Here is a 17,937-nt window from a genome sequence, read left to right as displayed (position 1 = left end):
ACATCTCATGCCAAATATGGACAACCGTATCAAGTGTTTATAATATGTATTTATTGATCTATCCTGCAATTTCTCTGTGATATTTTTGTTGTCAAAGCAACAGTTTATCTACTTGTCTCGACTTATCGCGTGTCGTGCTCGGTTCCCCCTCCACAAAATCTTGTCTCGGGACCTCTTCTCCATAAATGGCTGTGCGTTGGCTCTTTGCCTAACCTATTCCCTTCAACCCTACTGCAACACAGCGTCTGCCTCCTCTTTGGAGCATCGACATGCATGTGAATTCTTCATTCTGCCTTATAAAAATGATCTCCTCTTCATCTGACAGAGTCTATCTTGCCAGTGATTCGTTCCATCAAATAACCTCATATCGTATCGAGTTTCCTCAATCATAGTGTAACTTCGTAATGTAACTTTCGTAATGTAACTTTCGTAATGTAACCCATTCCAATCTTATTCCCAACAGATCCCATTTCACTCAAGTGGCCGCATAAGGTCTGAATGCATCGTCCTTCCCCCGACTCCAAGCTCTCAACCTGCCTTTAATCTTCGATCCTAGTGGCTGTGCATCTTTGATCGATCCCTCATCCGATTCGTTCGTGGTCTCAATGATGCTGCATCTACTTCTTCCCAAAGACTCTGAGCTTGAAAATGGATTACTCATATCTATGCTCGCTCTCACTCCGCTGAGTATCTTATTACTTGTAGAGATAGCAGAAGAATAGTCGTGACTCATTCGTTTCGAAGAATTCGTAAAGAAGGATAGCGAAGAAGTAGAGTTGTGAGAAGAGTGTGAGGAATTAGAATTAGAAGAACTGCTCGAAGAAGTTCGCGATTTAGATTTGCGAGGTGATTTGTGAGTAGACTCGTAGGAATCCATTTCGAGGAGGATGAGTTGTAGTTGTGAGTCTGTTTGGGCAAGATTAGGGGCCGTGGAGGTGAGGGGAGGCCCTTCGATGAATTTGGAGGGGCGAAGCGTGGCTTTGGCGTTGGGTGAGGTAGACATTGTCTAATGATTGTTGGTTGTGATGCTTTAGTTGTGTTCGAATGTTGAGTTTCAATGTAGATATATTTGGGTGATTTTTTTATATAACCTATAATTCGTCCCGTATATATAGAAGTATATCAAGAGTTGTAAAGTAATATCAATACATAGATTGACCCATACACAACCTTAGAAAAAAAAAGATATAAAGATTCGAGATACTATATGAGTAGAACAGCGAATACCCAACACAATATAGAAAAGCAATCAGAGAGATCATCCACGCCCCGAGGGGAGACCTACACTTTTAATAACTGGAACATACATACTGACTCAAATCCATCCGTTCCATGTGCGTCGTAACTCCGGCTTCCTTGAGTAAAGTCAAAAAGGAAAAAAGAAATCTTGCGCCCACCAAGCCGCGTTTGAACAAGGGTTTCTCTTCACATAATTCTGTCATAGTGGAGCATCCAAAAGCCTAAATTGTCACCCCTCACAGACCCTGCATATAGGTATCACTACCTAAAGTACTAAAACTCCTAAAAAGTAATTTGTAACCTCACTGATCACTGGTGTAATCATTTTTTGCCCCATGCCACCTCATCTGATACGAATACTGGTGTGTATTTTGGGTGGATGATCTGCCAAGTATTTCAAGACAGTTTATGTATATGGATGGAGTTTTTGACGTTTTTAATAAATCAGAGAGGACGATGATTATTTGTTCATAAACTGGAATTCTGGGTTTTCTAGGATTTATTAATAATTTGTAAGTGTTGTTGAAGGATCTCGTGGAGATAAGGCTGGTGGTAGAGAAAGATAGATTGGCGAAAAATGAAGGGGCATCTCCATCTCCATTCAATCAATTAATCAATCCATTTCCAATACTTTTCATTTCCACAATTTCTTGCTTGTAATTTTTCCTACATCACATCACATCACACTACATGAATCCCCTCTCAATTTCTTTGAATTTTTTCTCTTATTATTATAGCATCCTGCGTATACATTGTACACTTAGACTCATAAAACGGAAGTCATGCGCATAACGCATTTTATTTATTATTTAAGTATTTCCAAACTTTGATTTCGGGGTCCGTCCTACCTTTTAAGCCCACCTGAGCAAGTACGAAAAGTACCTAAAAACAAATCCTATATCTCGTACTAACCGATAATATTCCGCTGTGCCCGTATCTCTCACGTTACAACTTACGAATACATAGACTGCGGAATTTACGACGGTGGCTTGTTGTATACGACGGATGTACTTGGAATACTCAAATTAATAAGGATTTACTTAATGCGTGCGATGTGTAAACAGGTAAAGGCTCTCGCATACGTACCGGTATATTCGCAATCAATAACAAATCCTTCATCAGTCTAAATTGGAATTGGAATTTTGGCTGTATTGAATCTGGACCGACGTCATAAACCGTTGGATTTCTTATTATTTCGCGGAAAAGAATCCAGGATGGGGCGGTATCCGAGGGTGATGATCTGGACTGAAGGGTTTGTGGTCTGGAAGGATTACAAGCTCATTGCTTGTTATCTGAGCGAGGTGTTCATGGCGGTCAATTGTTTGCATTTAGGATTATGGTGGTAGCATCTGGGGAACAAAGTCAAAAGAAAAGTGTGATGATACTCGATTCAATTTGTTTATTGTTTATTGCTTAACGTGGTTTATCATCGAGTGGACTATATCATCGAGTGGGCCACTTCAAAATACACCAAAATTAATACTTTTTTAATATTTTTATTTTAATAATCAATCATTATTTTTTAGAAAAATATTAATAGAAAATAACAATAGAAAATTAGGCTTTTTATAAATCTAGTTTTGATATAAAAATTTCTTTTATATTTAAAAAAAAAATGAAATTTGTTACGATTTTCGTTACAAAAGAAATATTTCTATAGTAACTATTATAATAATTTGAATTTTCAATAAATAATTAGATTTTCATATTATTTATATAATTAAAATTTATAATTTTAATTTTTAGAAAATTCTATTAATAAATAAAGAAATCGTACAATTATGCACAGACGAATTTTGTATATAAAAATGATAGTCCACTCGATGATATGGTCCACTCGATGATAAATCACGTTATAACTTTTACCTTGTGTATAATTTGGAATGATATAGTTAATGCTCCCAGTTTGACAGCTGGTCATTCTGTGGAGTGGTTAGGTTCCTGCCTCTCCTCTTTCTACATACAAACTCATCGTCTGACGACACTGCCGAGACTGCTAACAAAATGTATTCCATATACCTTCGTAGGATTCGTTTCTAATCGTTATATCCTAAATCCTTTCTTCCCTATCCCTTCCAAAACGGCAGGGCACATCCGGCCTAGAACCTCCACAGAAGCATCGGATTATGAATTTTATGATTCCAAACATAATAAGCTCGGAGTCACGGAGTGCTCGGCCAACCTTGGGATGATCTCAAGGTCCAGGCCAGGTCTGCAAGAATCAAGAGAATCACCATACCCTTTCGACTCTCCCATCTTCGATCCTTTTCAATACAATATATCAACAATCATCGAATAAATTTTCATCAAAAATCTCCCTATTGATCTTGTAATTCTCTCAATTGTTTACTAAACAATTGAACGTGCTCGGGGAGATGAGGTTCCGAAGTTGTGACAGTGTAAAGATATTCCCATAGGCAACGGAATAACGGGCTACGGTTTTAAGACCAACAACGGTCTCGGACATCCGTACCGTACTCGTACCTGCCTACAAGAACTGTAATTAGGCCCTGTGTTATTTTTGTAATTGTAACATCGAGTTTGGCTACCTAGCTACTTCTATTTCGAATGTAACACCAATAATGGTCCGGCAATGATTTGAATCTGATTCTTCTCCTGGGTGATTTGAATTGAGTTGCCTTCTCGACGAATGATCATAACTAGGTACCTAATCATGAAATTATACTTTCTCATAAAATTAATCGTGTACGAACCTTTTTTTTGATCGATTAGAGTCAATCGACCATGATCATGGGTGAAAATATTCAAACCATACTTTACGATGTTGTGGTGAAAAGATACTTACTGTCGTTTGGGGGGGAGAGAGGGGCAGGAAAGCTAGCGTTTAGAACTGAAGATATACCTAATTGCCTACCGGTATGTACCTACCTAAGGATAATTGCGAAACACAATAAAGGGAAGTTTATTAAGTACCAGTACCTACCCACATAGATCAGCAGGACTCTCGAAGTGCTGAATTCGGATTTGCTCTGAAGCGATTAGATGATAATAGATGGAGTTGAGTTTGTACAATCTGTTTCATCTTGACCATAATATCCTAATCACACAACAGTACATATTGGATATATCAGCAGCCAGTATCAGCGTGCATGCCATGCATGTATCAGCCTCAGGATTAACTAATGCTGAACCCACATCTAACGCCTCCACGTCCCAACCATCCAATCACTCGACAACCCAACCACATAAAGTTTCACATCCCCAGACTGCCCAAACTATGCAAATTTCAATCTCAATGAAGTAGCCAAATTTTGGCCCATCGTTCAACATAACACGAACACCAAGCGGCTTTAGCTCACTTGGGAGAGCGCCAGACTGAAGTCAACTTCAGGAACTTAATAGATTCATCTGTTTATCTGGAGGCACTGTGTTCGATCCACAGAAGCCGCATTCTGCGATCCCGAGTCCACTCGAGATGATTGCCTTTTGCTTTTGCATGTCTTTTTGACTTGCCCATTGCTCTTCGTCGCACTTTTGTGTAAGTTTTCGAAGTGGAATATTTTTGGAAAAACTGCGGTGGGGTTACCGGGCACAAGCGAAGTATAGCTAGCGGATACAGTAGAGTGATAACATATTTTCACCCCGCTTTCACTTGAATTTGTGTGATTTACGGAGTAGAGAGAAATTTTGGGTGGGGTTAATGGATTGAGTTTATAACCTAGAGAAGAAAAGTGCATTTTGATTTGTTAATGCTGTGTAGACATCTAAAAATTTACGGGTCTTTTTACAAATCGCATTGAATCATTGGTCAAAGAAGACCCCTCCATGACTCGGCCTTTTACAGTGGTTATATGGATAAGTGATGTAAAACCCACTTTTTCTAAAAACTTGCTGTTTTTATATATTCTATTGCTGCTTTAAGCAATTCAAATACATATTGAGCTATCTCCTCAAATTTCGATTTTCAAATTCTCTTTTACTTGTGAAGGCTTACAAAGCTTTCAAAGATTTTAAAGGTTTTGATAGGCTACCTAACAGAATTGTTGAGGGATAGACCCACTTTAGTATACTAGCGTACTGAAATCTACATTTACAATACTTCAGTATATTAGAGTTCATCATATTAATTTTCAAAGAGCGTGATATTTTGATTGGTTAAAGCCCTTGTATGTGGGGAAAAGCACGGCCGCTTTTTGGTGTGTTTTACAATACTTACCCTTACAACCATCGTACATCCTAAAAGAAAATTTGAATCGCTCGAATGTCGAGACTGACATCAAATCTACCGTAGGATTAACGCATTTATTCGTTCCAATTTGATTGGGTGGGGACAGACGTCAAAAGTCCTCGACATCACCTATGAACAACCCCTCTGGAAAATCAACTAAAAACGCAAAAATATTGATTTTTGGCAACGGATTCAAACCGATGATACTCAGAGTAGCTCCCTACACAGGGCTCGAACCTGTAGCCTCAAGATTCAGGCATGTCTTCGCATATGATTTCGAAGCCTTGATAGAAGTCTTGCGCGCTACCATTGCGCCAGCAGGGAAATCTTAGGATTTTGTATGATCACGTCACGGATTTTGTGTATATATAATAATTTATCATTAATGTCTTTTTCTGTACAGCATAGCATCATCGGTATCTCCATCTATATTGACTTTAGATAGATACGATTTGTCTGTTTCTTCAGATCTTGTAGTGCGGTTTCTAAAGGCGTTTATTCTAGCTAATCTCTCCCTGTCTGAGCGAATCGTCTCCCGACGAGCTTCTCTCAAGTCCATCTCAAGCTTCAAAACATCCTTATGGAACAAATATTCATGTGATATGGGACCTTACTGCATTTTCTTTTTAAGAAAAGTTCGATATGTCCTATCAAGTAGGTGATGTTCGATAAGCGAGCTCAGGTATTCTCTTTGAGTACATGAAGGCGTTACTATATGCAAGTGATGATGTATCTATCTATTTGTTCATCTATCCACCCATCCATCGCAATGCGAGAGTAGATATTGGATGGAAAAGTTTGCAGTCTTTAAATTGTGCTGATTCTTTTGTCATTTACATGAGAATATACAAAAAAAGACGTGGCATCTTAGTATCATAGGCTGGTGGGTGAATTGGAGGGTGCCAGATATTGATATGTATGATGGCGGGATGTAATAACAATAACATCCCATCTCTATTGCGTAATGGTTCTTAATCTGCATTTCACCTCTCCTGATCTTTTCGAAATTTCTCGTGGGATCGGAATCATCACCAAGAAAGTGCTTTCTCCAAATCTAGTTCTGGGTTATATAGTGCTCAATACAAGTTAAGTCATCCTGTCCTCACAACCTTTAACCTACATTCTGTGAAATTAAAAAGCATCTGTCATCATGTTTAACGGAGTTTCTTACTCCTCAGGAAATTTCTTGCTACTTTTGAAAATCCTACTCTCTTGCGACATCCTTTTACCTTTGAAGAGATCAGATGTTGATGTACAGTTGCTCCCACCAATTCAAGGGATATACGTCGACAACGCATTGCCAAGTAATTTTTCAAATGAACTCTCCTAGAAGAAATAAAGCTCTTGGAGCCAAGACAAGAGTTCCTGTAGTTCACATCGTAATAGGGAAATGAAAGACATTTGACTCCCCAAATTCGCACAGAATACATACACCCCCTAATCTGTAGCCTTGAATCCGATTTGTGATTTAAAGTTTTTGAGATACTAGATGTTATACTTAAGGGCTATCTCGAACTATTGAATACCTTAAAGGAGGATAGAAAGTTACTATGGAGATTTTTAAGAAACTGTGTGGTAGAGCTCTTTCACTCTTTTCATGAGAGATGCGAGATCCACATGAATTTGCTTTAGGAACAATGAGTCCTTCGCGTAGAAATGAGGAGATTCACTGGTTGATTCTCTGGAATTGGTCCTTGGAGATGACAAAATGAGCTTCGGGGAATATCTACGATCAACAAAAGTATAGAAGTTCTACAATGATGTCAGTGCGAAATACAGGAAGGTAGGAAGTCGAGGGATCCCACAAATCTAGAGGTGGCTTCAGGAAGACATCTTTCTACATTGAGCCAGCTGTTTCTATGGCGATAAACAGATTCTTTTAGTCAAACAATCAACATACAATCTACTGCTTCACAATCGATCATATTTCGCTATAGTTGTTCAATACATACAACAATCTCGAACGAGCAAAACCAATCTGAAAAGATTACCACTTGTACATCCCATCTACTCGCACCCACTCAGTCACAAAAAATCACTCAACCCACCATATAAGCCGCCGTATCTCCTATCAACGCATCCCTCTTCCTCTGAACCGATCTAATCAATTTCGCTGCCGGATTTGGACAATTCCCAAGCACACAAACATTATTTCCACAACATGTATCCCAAGCGCATACATAAGCATTTGGGCAATCCCCATCATCATAACAATCTTTAGCTTCAGCACATCCAACATTTTCACCGCAGAAACCAAGGCCTGTAATGGTGTTGAAACAGAAACAAGTCGAATCGACAGCGCATGGTTTGATGCCTTCTTCGCATTTGGTGGGGGTGCAGGGAATGGTGTTGCAGGTGCCGTGTTCACAATAGCCGGTATCACAGACGTAGCCGCAGGAGCCGCAGTTGAGAGCATCTTTCATGAGGGCTTTGCCTGTGGGACAGACTGGAGGAAGTCCGGTGGTAACGGTGGAGGTAGTGAAGGTGGTGTATGTCTGGAATGTTGTCAGTAGATCATTTTGGCAGACATGGAGAATACACTTACAGGTACAGTTCTGGTAACGGTATCAGGTAAAATTCCCCAACATGAAAACGCACTCGAATAACGGGCTTCGTTTGAGCAAGCACTAGCATATGATGGAAGTGAAAAGGTAGTTGTTGCTACCGCTCTCTTTCCCACGGTAGATACTTCGGTAATTGTTGTCAAGATGGTAGATGTAACAGTGATATTAATAACATCGACTGCGCAGAAGTTTTCCATGTACTTGACGCAGTCATCATATGCTATAGCTTGTTGAAAAGGTCCACGAAAGTCTCCACTAACTGCACGATAACAATTATCTGCATTGCAACGTGAAGTTGATGGAGTGGTGATGGTGTTGAGATCTGCGATGCATATTCCTGCAATAAGAAGAAGTAATCTTAAAGAACTCTGCATCGTGAAGTCTAGCGATGAATTTCAGATGGTAAAGATATCTAAGAAGAAGAAACTGTAACATCCTCATGGAGGTGTTGAACCTTTATAATGAAAAGCCTGACCCGCATCAAAATTCAGACCCTGATTGTACAGCTGTATCTTATATCAACGCCTCTCCCATATCTATCACAAATTTCAGCATGGCGATTGTTCCTTCGGGTGCCTAACCATGCGATTACTACCATGAAAAACATGGTATATGATGTACGAACTGAGGGGATATTCAGGAACGACAATAAGGAAAGGCCGAGTATAACGCCTTGGTCCTTGTTCATGCTGTGAAAAAAATGCAGTGTTCAAGTATTTGCTCAGCTTTTGAATATCTTGGAACTTTCCAAATCATGGCACTAACCAACTACATGATCGGAGATTTGCACGAACACGTCGTCGACCCTATTGAATTCTTGCGTAGAAAGTGATCATGATCTGATTCTTATCATATCGCATCTTGGGATAATTCTCGTTGTTTGCTTCATTGATTGGAAGGGGTGGGGTAAGCTACACAAAACCCGTTGATATGCGACTCTTGTTTCTGAACAGCACTCATCAGTTCAGAGTAGAGCACAGTGCTAAGATCTCAAGCAGCATATTGATGGCAAATCAGTCTCAGTGGGCAGCTGGACATGAAAACTCTATAAGAAAATACTTGAATGACTCAACTTAGGTAACAAACGAGAACATGTAATGCAGGATCCCGCAGAAGCCTGCCTCGGCCGTTTGCAGGAAAAACATGCAAATTTCATGGAATCCACCAAGCAGATGTTCCAGCAAATGAAATCTGTAGTGTTAGTATCCTTCTCGGGTTTGTCCTAGCCTCAAGTAGTCACCGAGGAGATGATGTTTGTGTAGCTAGGTAGGGATGGTAACATCGTCAGATGTAGACCAGACCTTTTCAACCAGAGGTTTGCCAGTCGCGGAGTACAACATGTGTTACATAATCCTGGATATCTTTCAACGTCATTCAAATATTTGATATGGTACGATAAAAACTTCAATTTGTTCTCTGCCAATAAAATATACCACCAGTTCTTCAAATGACAACCGTCACCACCGACGTGAGAGGATTGAATATGATGTGATACCGCAGAACACATGAGCATCTCACAATATCACGATGTGATTATCTCTTAGGACACGAGGAAGAATATATTATGAAATTATATCATTGTTGCTAGCTCAATACTTTGCAGTCATTATAATTCATCATTGACCTAGGACTAATAGGATATCCGAAATTATTTTCGCCGTACACAGCCGACGTTCCCATTACTCAAAGTGCAGACATCACTGAGTCTTTGGGACAATTTAAGAAGCTTGTCCTCCCTTCTTGCCAGCCTCGACTGGATCAACCTTTCCGTGTGCAAATTCTGGAATGGACCGTTAGCATCGAATTTTGTGAATGAGGAGAAGCATGTTGGAGTGAAGACATACCGCCTTTGCCACTACCACTGCTGCCAGTGGTGGAGGGGCTCTCGGTGCTTTCGTCACTGGTAGATCCACCCTTGGCTCCAGCTTCCTGTGGTGAGGGAAGACTGATTAGCAGATTGAAACACATAAAGGATACAAGTTGCTGGAAAGGCAATAGAGGTGATTCTTACAACTGGGTTGACTTGGCCGTGAGCAAACTCGCCAGTTCCAACTCTCTTGTCTGGGGTACCGTCCTCCTTAAGACCTCCGTGCTCTGAAAAAGGTATTAGCAATGTTCATGCCAGACAGAGGTGGAAGAAGCAACTTACCAGTTGGCTTGTATGTTCCGCTCATTTTGAGATTGTTTGATGGGTTATTTGGTATGTTGTTGGAGTTGTTGAACTATTTGAATGTTTGGAAGATGTGAATTGTTTGTTGATGATTTAAAAGTGTTTGAATGGGAATACTAAAGTATATATAGCCATTTCACCCTCCTGCCTGCTTGATTCTTTTACCCGGAGCATAACTCCCGCTCAACATCGACAGGAGGGGTAAGTGAATGATGCTAAACTTGATTTGAGTAGGCAATAATTCAAGCAATACCTTGTTTTCGATCAAGCAGGTTCACTGTTATTGCGCATTTTGCTATAATACTTAAAGCAATGGCCCTGATATCATTTTATCATGATGTCAATGGATCGTTACAAACCCTGCACCTGAAGCTTTTCCGAGTGGTGATTGGAGAAGATCTAGCTACCCCCCTGGTTGCCAATACCGGATTCTCAAAAAGCCATCAAAAAGCAAATCGTGGAGTTATCCTGGGGAAAATGAGGATGATGAAAAGATTGATACTTAGATATTCTGACGTGGCAACCTGGAAACGCTAGGCAAGATCAACAAAACAAAAACAAGATCACGAATGCAAACGGCACGGCACAAACACGAACACGATGGTGACGTGCATGATAATATGGGGATTCCACGCTATCATGTGATCATCGCGATTTGATTGTTCTTGCCAAGAGAACACTTTAAGAGACATCAGAAAAATATGAAAGCAACCAATGTTGATTGGTTCATGGAAACTTCTTAATTTCATATGTATACGAGCTATGTTGTTTTATGAAACGCGTCAAACGCATGGTAATGGGCCAGACCGTCTGAGAAGAGACGGAGCAAACCATCCTACCGGCTATACTTGACTTCTTGATCATCACTGCCGTCATTCGGCTCTGGCAATGAGAAAATAAAAAGGGATACTGCATGATAAGTCTCAAAGCTCGTGATATTAATCCATAAGCACGTATCATAGAACCGGCGCCCTCACATCGATTTGCTAAGTCTCATTCTCCATCTTGGTTTGCGTTGCACACATTGGTCTAGAGCCTTTCTTCACTGACTTCTCTTTTGTCTTATTCTCTTTCTTCCTTTCTTCCTTTCTCTGTTTCTTCCCTCGATTCTCTTCTTTTGCCAAGAAGAGAAGAGGAGAAATGTTCCGATCCCCCCCCAAATCATATGATATAGTTATACATTGACATTATCAAACTATACAACTCTGTATACATCTGATAAAGAGGTAAGATGCCTCACGGCATACAAAAATCTCACAAAACCTCAACTCAAAGTTTTCTCGCAAGCTGTAGAATGTGAATTCTCAAGTGAGACTGTGATATCAAAGCAGCAACACAATATTTCTCGCAGGTTCTAAAACATGACCTATCAAGTGAGATTGTAGTAAACTTGCGTCAATATTTTCCGCAGATTTCTTTTCAGTAATCCCACTCAGGTCTTTCACCACTTGAAGCAGTTCGCAATATGCTTGTTGAAGATGTGACAATGAATGGATGAAACAAATTGTATGAAGAGAATACGATGAAACGAACAATGGCATTCATGAAATAGCGGACTTAAATCTTCCAGTGGATTCATGTAGCATGAAAACTGTCGACAGCTCATCTTCTATATGGCCTTCAAAATTCACTATCTTGTATGGCAGGAAGCTGTATACCTTCAATTCGAAGTCACATGAGAGGTATGAATTCAATACAAGGTATTGTTGTAGTCGAGCAATAATACCTTTGTCTACTCATTGCCAGTATCATACTGTACTTTTGTAGATGGTTCAATTAAAGACCTTTATTTTGATTTGTCAAGGAACCTTGTTGTCTACTGTACCAAAGACAAACCCAATACAGCACCTTAATGCCTCTCAGGCGAATCCATACAATCCAAATTTATGAAAACCCCAAGTAACGTAACCGACAAACCACATCACCACATCAACAATTCACTCCTCCGTACCAATTTCCAATTCCCACACCCTCCCAACATAAAAGGTCCCAGAAATCATGAAACCTCACTCATGGCTCGAAATCTTCCGCAGTAAGAAAGTACTCTCAAGAAGCGCTTCCACACCCACAATGTCTTTCCCATCCGCACCCGCATCTTCACCTTCCAGGAATCTCCCCAAAAAACCCTCGAAAAACAAAAAATCCTCGCGCGCGGATAATCTCCCAGGTAGTTCCAACAGCCAGTACGCACTCCCCGGCAGCGAAACCTCTGGATACGATTTCGAGATTTTCGAAGACCCGCGCTGTGCGATCTGTGATGGAGATTTGCCTCCTACTGAGAGACGTGAGTTTTCTCCTCTCCTCATCTCTATATGACTAACCCCCACCCCAGCACAATCTCACCTCACCCCCCAACTCTGCGCGTCCTGCCACCTGCAAGTCACGCATCTCAAAAACGAGCGCGAGAAACTCCTCCGTCAGCAGCGCAAAAAACAACTCGCCCAAATGCACGAGGCACTCGAAGCGGTTTCCGCACAGGCGGAGTTGAGACGCGTGTTGACGGATGGGAATGAGAGGTTACGGGGAGAAATCGAGGAGATTGAGAGGGAGATGGAGGGGTTGCAGGGAGGAGTGAGTGAGGAGATGAGTAGAGAGGGTTAGGGTGGTAGAGAGGGGAGGTTTATGAGGGGATAGGATGGAGGTGTGGGGATATGGCTTTGCTTATGATGATGATGATGATGATGTGTCATACATGCCCAACTACGGTTTCCAGATATTTGCACGGCAGGATGGTACGCGAAGAATAGGCCGCGGAGCTCGCAGTGGTACTGAACGGATAGATGATTTTGCGGTTTTATGATACCCAGGCTGGCGTTTGCTGTTCGGATTTTTATGAGGTCAGGTCGCCCATTAGTTATGTGAATGAACTGATGAGAGATTCTTCACTCGCTTCACGTTCTCTAATACATGCTATTTTCTAATCTTTGGTCCCAAGCCGTAATTTATACTCTATTTGTTTGAGCTGTGATGAATAGACTATTCTGTGGATAACAAAGCATCTGAACCAGTATTCAAATGATTATCGGCAACTGCATGTGTTGTGTCCCATCATTCCATGCAACCAACGGTGGCTCACTCACATACATCCACGTCACACAAATCCATACTTCTACATCCATTTGATGATATGTTATTGAATTCCTCGTATACTATTGAATGTCTAACGCTTGCGTGTAAGGATAGGTATTGTTCGGTATCACTTCCTTGCAGTAGAAAATCTTTCAACGAACCATCCATCAACTATTCGAACCTTCCTTTCATATGTACAAGTATTCTTACTACCTACACCCAGAAACGGCCCCCAGTATCCATGATCCAAAAACAAAATAAACGGCCCGAAAGGAAACACAAAGTTAAGAAACCAGGGTATCATTCCCAAACTCGCTCTGCTCCGTTGTAAATGCAATATCCACCCCTCAAATTCAACGAAAGTCGTTTCCCAAGCTAGAAACAACCTTCGATACAACCATTTCTCCCCGTCTAATCCACGTCATCATTGACTGGGATTGGTGACCTAACTGTTAATTCGGCTGATTCATCACTCCCGGTATCCTTATCCTTCGTTGGCGAAGATATTGAAATTTCCGGACTTGACCCTAACGCCGCGGCTCTCTCAGCTCTCTCAGCTTTGCGTGCTGCATTCCTTGCCTCTCGCTGTTTAACTAAATCCTTTTCCGCCTCAATAGCCCTTGCTCTTCTGATTTCAATCTCATCTCTCTTAACTACTTTGCGTAAACCTTCCGAAGCATGGATTAAACCATCGATACTGATCGCATGATTCGTCATTTGATGATTGATGTATGTGTAAACATTTGCAGGCGACGAGCATTGAAGTAATTGTTGTTCATTTAGTTTCAATAGAGCGAGTGCCACCTGGAAGAGAAATGTGCTACCATCATTCATACAGAGCACAACGTCCCATACTCTGAATAAGGCTTCGGCCGATAAACAATCAGTGAAGACACTGAGGAACCATTGAAAAGTGAGGGCTTCGAGCTCGATACAGAGGTCGTCTAGATGTTGGGACAATCTTGGAAGGATCTCGGAGACGTATTGTCGCAAGACTTGTTGGTCTGCTCTAGAAGCTAGAAGGCTGTGATCATAGTATCCAGGTGGTAAGGTATGCTCAATGATGCTAGTCAAGACCCAAAAAGCATCCTCTGCAGTCGGCATGATAAGCAACAAACATGCAGTAATTAAGTTCATCCCTTGACAATACCCAACTTCATGGTTTCTTCTTGAGTAGGCTAGGAGTACCTCGTTGAGCTTAGCGACTCCAGGACCTTTTCGAAAATAAATGTTATCCGTCAATGTGCGATTGATATCCATTTGAATTTGAGCAACAACTACCGGATCATCGTCTTCCTCACTACGAGCTATCAAATCATCATAGTAACCTGGAATGCGCATTGCAGAAGCTCCAGAGCACTCGGCCCAAATTTTGGCTCTGTAAGCTACTGGAATACCACCAAGGACCAGATTTTTAAACTCATTCCACTTAGCACGGCCAACCTTTCCTTTATTGCCCAAACCAGAAACACCAATCATTTCTCCATCTGCTAAGCTTGCTTCGGGCATAACTGGTATAGGTCGATGAGACCGTGAATCTGTATTCAAGGCAAGAGCGGCAGCAGCTGCCTCTCCTTCACGTTTACGTTCGGCCCTGACTTTGCGAAGGAAATCGTTCCATCGTACTGTTTTGTCTCTTTGAAGAGAATCATGAACTTCGCCCAGTTGTTGTAGCAATAGCTTCACAGGTTCAGTATCTTCTGGTGTAGGATCTGGTGTAGAAGTCGTTGAGGACGTAGGCTTGGAGATTGTGGCGGCATCTGATGCGATAGACAATGCAGGGGCTGATGTAGTCGCCAAAGGAACAAATCCTCTTTCTTCGGTTAGTATTCCAGGAGATCTTGGCACCTCGCCTCCTTCCATGACTTCAAAGGCAGGCATACTACCCGATGGTGTATGAGCTAGCAATTCTGTGGGAAATGTTGCTATTTTGAGATAGTCTTGCCAACGTTTGACTGGCTTATCTTCATCATCAACCTTATCGTCAGTTGCTGTGGACCCGGGTGAACCTGGCCGAAGATCATCGATATCATCACCTTCAGTCACTGCCGCAGAGATAGTGCTACTCCTCCCACCACTGAGCATCTCTACGCGACTACCTCTCTTTCCTTTTCGCATCCTCTCAGCGGCTTCTCTTTGTCTTTTCTTGCGTCGCTGATCATATATAAATCCAAATCGGTCAGTCAGAAAATCTGGATTATTATAGTTTCTATATTGCATCAAGGTTGGTGGCTGATCTTCTGGTGCTAAGATTGTATCCATTTCGACGGGACCAAAATTCTCTCTGACCGTGGTGCTCGAGCCCTGTGGACTAGACCCCATCGTATCCCACCTCTCCTGTGCAGCAACAGTCGTATTTTGTGTCAGTGGGGTAGGATTGCGAAGGGCTCTAGGGTTCATCTTTGGTACCGCCCGAGCAGAAGTTGTGGACTTGGTACTAGTTGTAGAAGGGGTTCGACCCGATGGTTCAGTTTCGGCACTGTTCGATCTGCCGCGACCTGTTTTACCATCCGGATCACGAACAGTCGCTGTACCGGCAACAAGCTTTAGTGCCAAAGTTGCTAGACTAGACTGTTTCCTTTGTCGATTGCCAGCTATTGAACCACTGCTGGGAGGTCGGCTCAAGCTTTCCAAGGAGGACACAGCATCTGGCGGGTGGAAAATATCATTTTGCAGAATTGTGCGTCGGCCTGGACCTCCACTACGTGCGTGAGCGGTTGCGCCGTTGGTGATCACATCTCCATTTATGCTGCTTGCGCGGCTGGTTGTACGACTTGTCTTACTTGTCCCACCCCAAATATAATCCTTCCATCCTCTTGACGTTCCAGTGTTTGGTTTACCTGGCGAAGGCTCTTTGGCGCGTATTGTAGCATCATTTTCCAAACTATCCAATTCACCTGCGACCACTGTTTCACCCATAGCATCATTCATTAGATCCTCTAATGCAGATTCGCTTGGTGCAGCTGGGACACCCGAGAGCTTTCGCTCGCCTTCGATGGCCCGCAGACGAGTTTCCAAGTCCAAGTTCGATAAACCGCATTCCAAGATAATCTTTCTCAATGATCTTTCTCTTTCTTCTGCTTTGCGTCTGAGAGCAGCTATTTGAGCATCTCGTCGAGCTAAATCCTCTGCAATTTGCCTGACCAACTTGACAGCTCCATTCCTTGCTATCAATCTCTCAATGTGTTCATCGTTTGCATGATGCACTGACCCAGGTACTTGAGAGGAGCCCAATGGTGCATCGTCGAACAAGGCAGAACGGCTGTGCAAAGAAGGGGAGGATGTAGTTAAGCTATCGACAATTGAAGCTGCGGCAGAAGCCTTTCGATTCGCGATTCCATCGTTTGTAGGTAGTATGAAGTGGGATCGTTCTTGTGTTGGCGAATCACCCGAGAATGAGGGGAATGAAGTTAATGATTTATCCGATATCGATGATGCGGAACTCGATATTTGCGAAGCCAATCTTCGTGACTTTCCACGTACTGTCTGCGACCGTTGACTCCTCATCGAGGCGGCTGAAGCTGTCCTGGAAAGATGCCCCGTGATATCATTTTCCATCGCTATTGTATCGTGGTTGATATCAACAAATGAATCCTCCCATTTGTTCCAATTGTATTCACTTTCCTCTTGAAATCTCAAGATAGAATTTGTAAAAGATTGGGAAGCAGAAAAAACATAAGAAGATTCTGTAAAGGCTGGAGTTTGGAATAAGAAAAATTGACCGTGTAATGTATGGGAATTAGTAGATAATGTTGATTTACATTCGTAGTCGCTCCATGCCTTTTTTGTTAATAAAGGTCGAGACATCATCATCACTGATAACTCGCGTATTTTGTGTAACACCGAGCACTATCAAAAAAAAATCGAGAATATGTAAAACAAGCAAAGGTTACATACACACACAAGTCAAACTAAGAGGGGAAAAAAAGCAAAAAAAACGACTTACATATAGATTCGATGAGGTCTCATCAATTGTTATACAACCAACGAAGATATACAGTACAGTATGGGATAGGAACAACGATTCATGTTCTCTTAATATCGGAAGACGTAATTCTGCATTCTATGAGCCAATTTCTGTCTTAGAAATGGCGCATATGAATTTCTGTTGGGTTTATGCTTTCTTCTCTGCTAACAAATACCATCATGTGTTACAGAGTATCACTCAATCCCACTCTTTCCTTTGGTGATCGCATATGCAGACGCTCACATTGTGTGTACCTACTAACAAGTAGGTAGATTACCATTTGAAAGATGGATCAGGCGGATCAAAGCGATTAAAAGATCAATGGAGTTGAGGATTTTCAGTATATGGGTACCTAGGTACTCGAGTAAGTACCTAGTTGTAAGAAGCGCTCGATGAAAAGATCAGAGCTCAAAGTAAAATCAAACGAAATCAAACGAAGATACATACTCGAGTACATTCAGAAGAGTACTGGTACTACTCACATACTTACATACCTACCTCCATACTCACATAGAGCGGCGAGGGCCGAGGCAATGGGAGATCTTACCTTACCCCAGACTTTGTTCGGGAATACTTGCAGATTCCCCCGCCTTGTTATTTTACTCCCTACTCGAATAATCGAAACAATGTCTCTCTTCTTACCTAGGTAGTTGAAGTTGTGAATCCTCTCTTTCTCTTTCTCTTTCTCTTTCACTTTCACTTTGAATGGTTGATTTCACTTGTTTTTGTTATTGGATTC

At 41.7% G+C, this 17,937-nt stretch overlaps 5 protein-coding genes across 5 annotated transcripts; 1 reads left to right on the top strand and 4 right to left on the bottom strand.

Annotated features, from left to right (window-relative positions):
- Nucleotides 1-475: 475 nt before the first annotated feature.
- Nucleotides 476-1,003, bottom strand: EAE97_006763 (uncharacterized protein; the record flags this gene model as incomplete). Its single annotated transcript, XM_038877276.1, has 1 exon — nucleotides 476-1,003. The coding sequence occupies one exon, from the start codon at nucleotides 1,001-1,003 to the stop codon at nucleotides 476-478; it is 528 nt and encodes a 175-aa protein (XP_038732208.1).
- A 6,464-nt stretch (nucleotides 1,004-7,467) lies between these two features.
- Nucleotides 7,468-8,366, bottom strand: EAE97_006762 (uncharacterized protein; the record flags this gene model as incomplete). Its single annotated transcript, XM_038877275.1, has 2 exons — nucleotides 7,468-7,923; nucleotides 7,974-8,366. 2 exons carry the CDS (start codon nucleotides 8,364-8,366, stop codon nucleotides 7,468-7,470), a joined length of 849 nt encoding a protein of 282 aa, XP_038732207.1.
- A 1,344-nt stretch (nucleotides 8,367-9,710) lies between these two features.
- On the bottom strand, nucleotides 9,711-10,166 carry EAE97_006761 (uncharacterized protein; the record flags this gene model as incomplete). The annotated part of the gene is made up of 4 exons (XM_038877274.1): nucleotides 9,711-9,772; nucleotides 9,837-9,921; nucleotides 10,004-10,086; nucleotides 10,142-10,166. 4 exons carry the CDS (start codon nucleotides 10,164-10,166, stop codon nucleotides 9,711-9,713), a joined length of 255 nt encoding a protein of 84 aa, XP_038732206.1.
- A 2,066-nt stretch (nucleotides 10,167-12,232) lies between these two features.
- On the top strand, nucleotides 12,233-12,763 carry EAE97_006760 (uncharacterized protein; the record flags this gene model as incomplete). Its single annotated transcript, XM_038877273.1, has 2 exons — nucleotides 12,233-12,446; nucleotides 12,495-12,763. 2 exons carry the CDS (start codon nucleotides 12,233-12,235, stop codon nucleotides 12,761-12,763), a joined length of 483 nt encoding a protein of 160 aa, XP_038732205.1.
- Nucleotides 12,764-13,642: 879 nt separating this feature from the next.
- On the bottom strand, nucleotides 13,643-16,789 carry EAE97_006759 (uncharacterized protein; the record flags this gene model as incomplete). Its single annotated transcript, XM_038877272.1, has 1 exon — nucleotides 13,643-16,789. One exon carries the CDS (start codon nucleotides 16,787-16,789, stop codon nucleotides 13,643-13,645), a length of 3,147 nt encoding a protein of 1,048 aa, XP_038732204.1.
- Between the last annotated feature and the right edge of the window lie 1,148 nt (nucleotides 16,790-17,937).

Source organism: Botrytis byssoidea, assembly GCF_014898295.1.
Source record: "Botrytis byssoidea strain MUCL 94 chromosome Unknown BBYS_012, whole genome shotgun sequence".
NCBI classification, from domain to species: Eukaryota; Fungi; Ascomycota; class Leotiomycetes; order Helotiales; family Sclerotiniaceae; genus Botrytis; species Botrytis byssoidea.
Note: the sequence above shows the minus strand (reverse complement) of the source record. Positions and strands in the feature narration are given on the sequence as shown.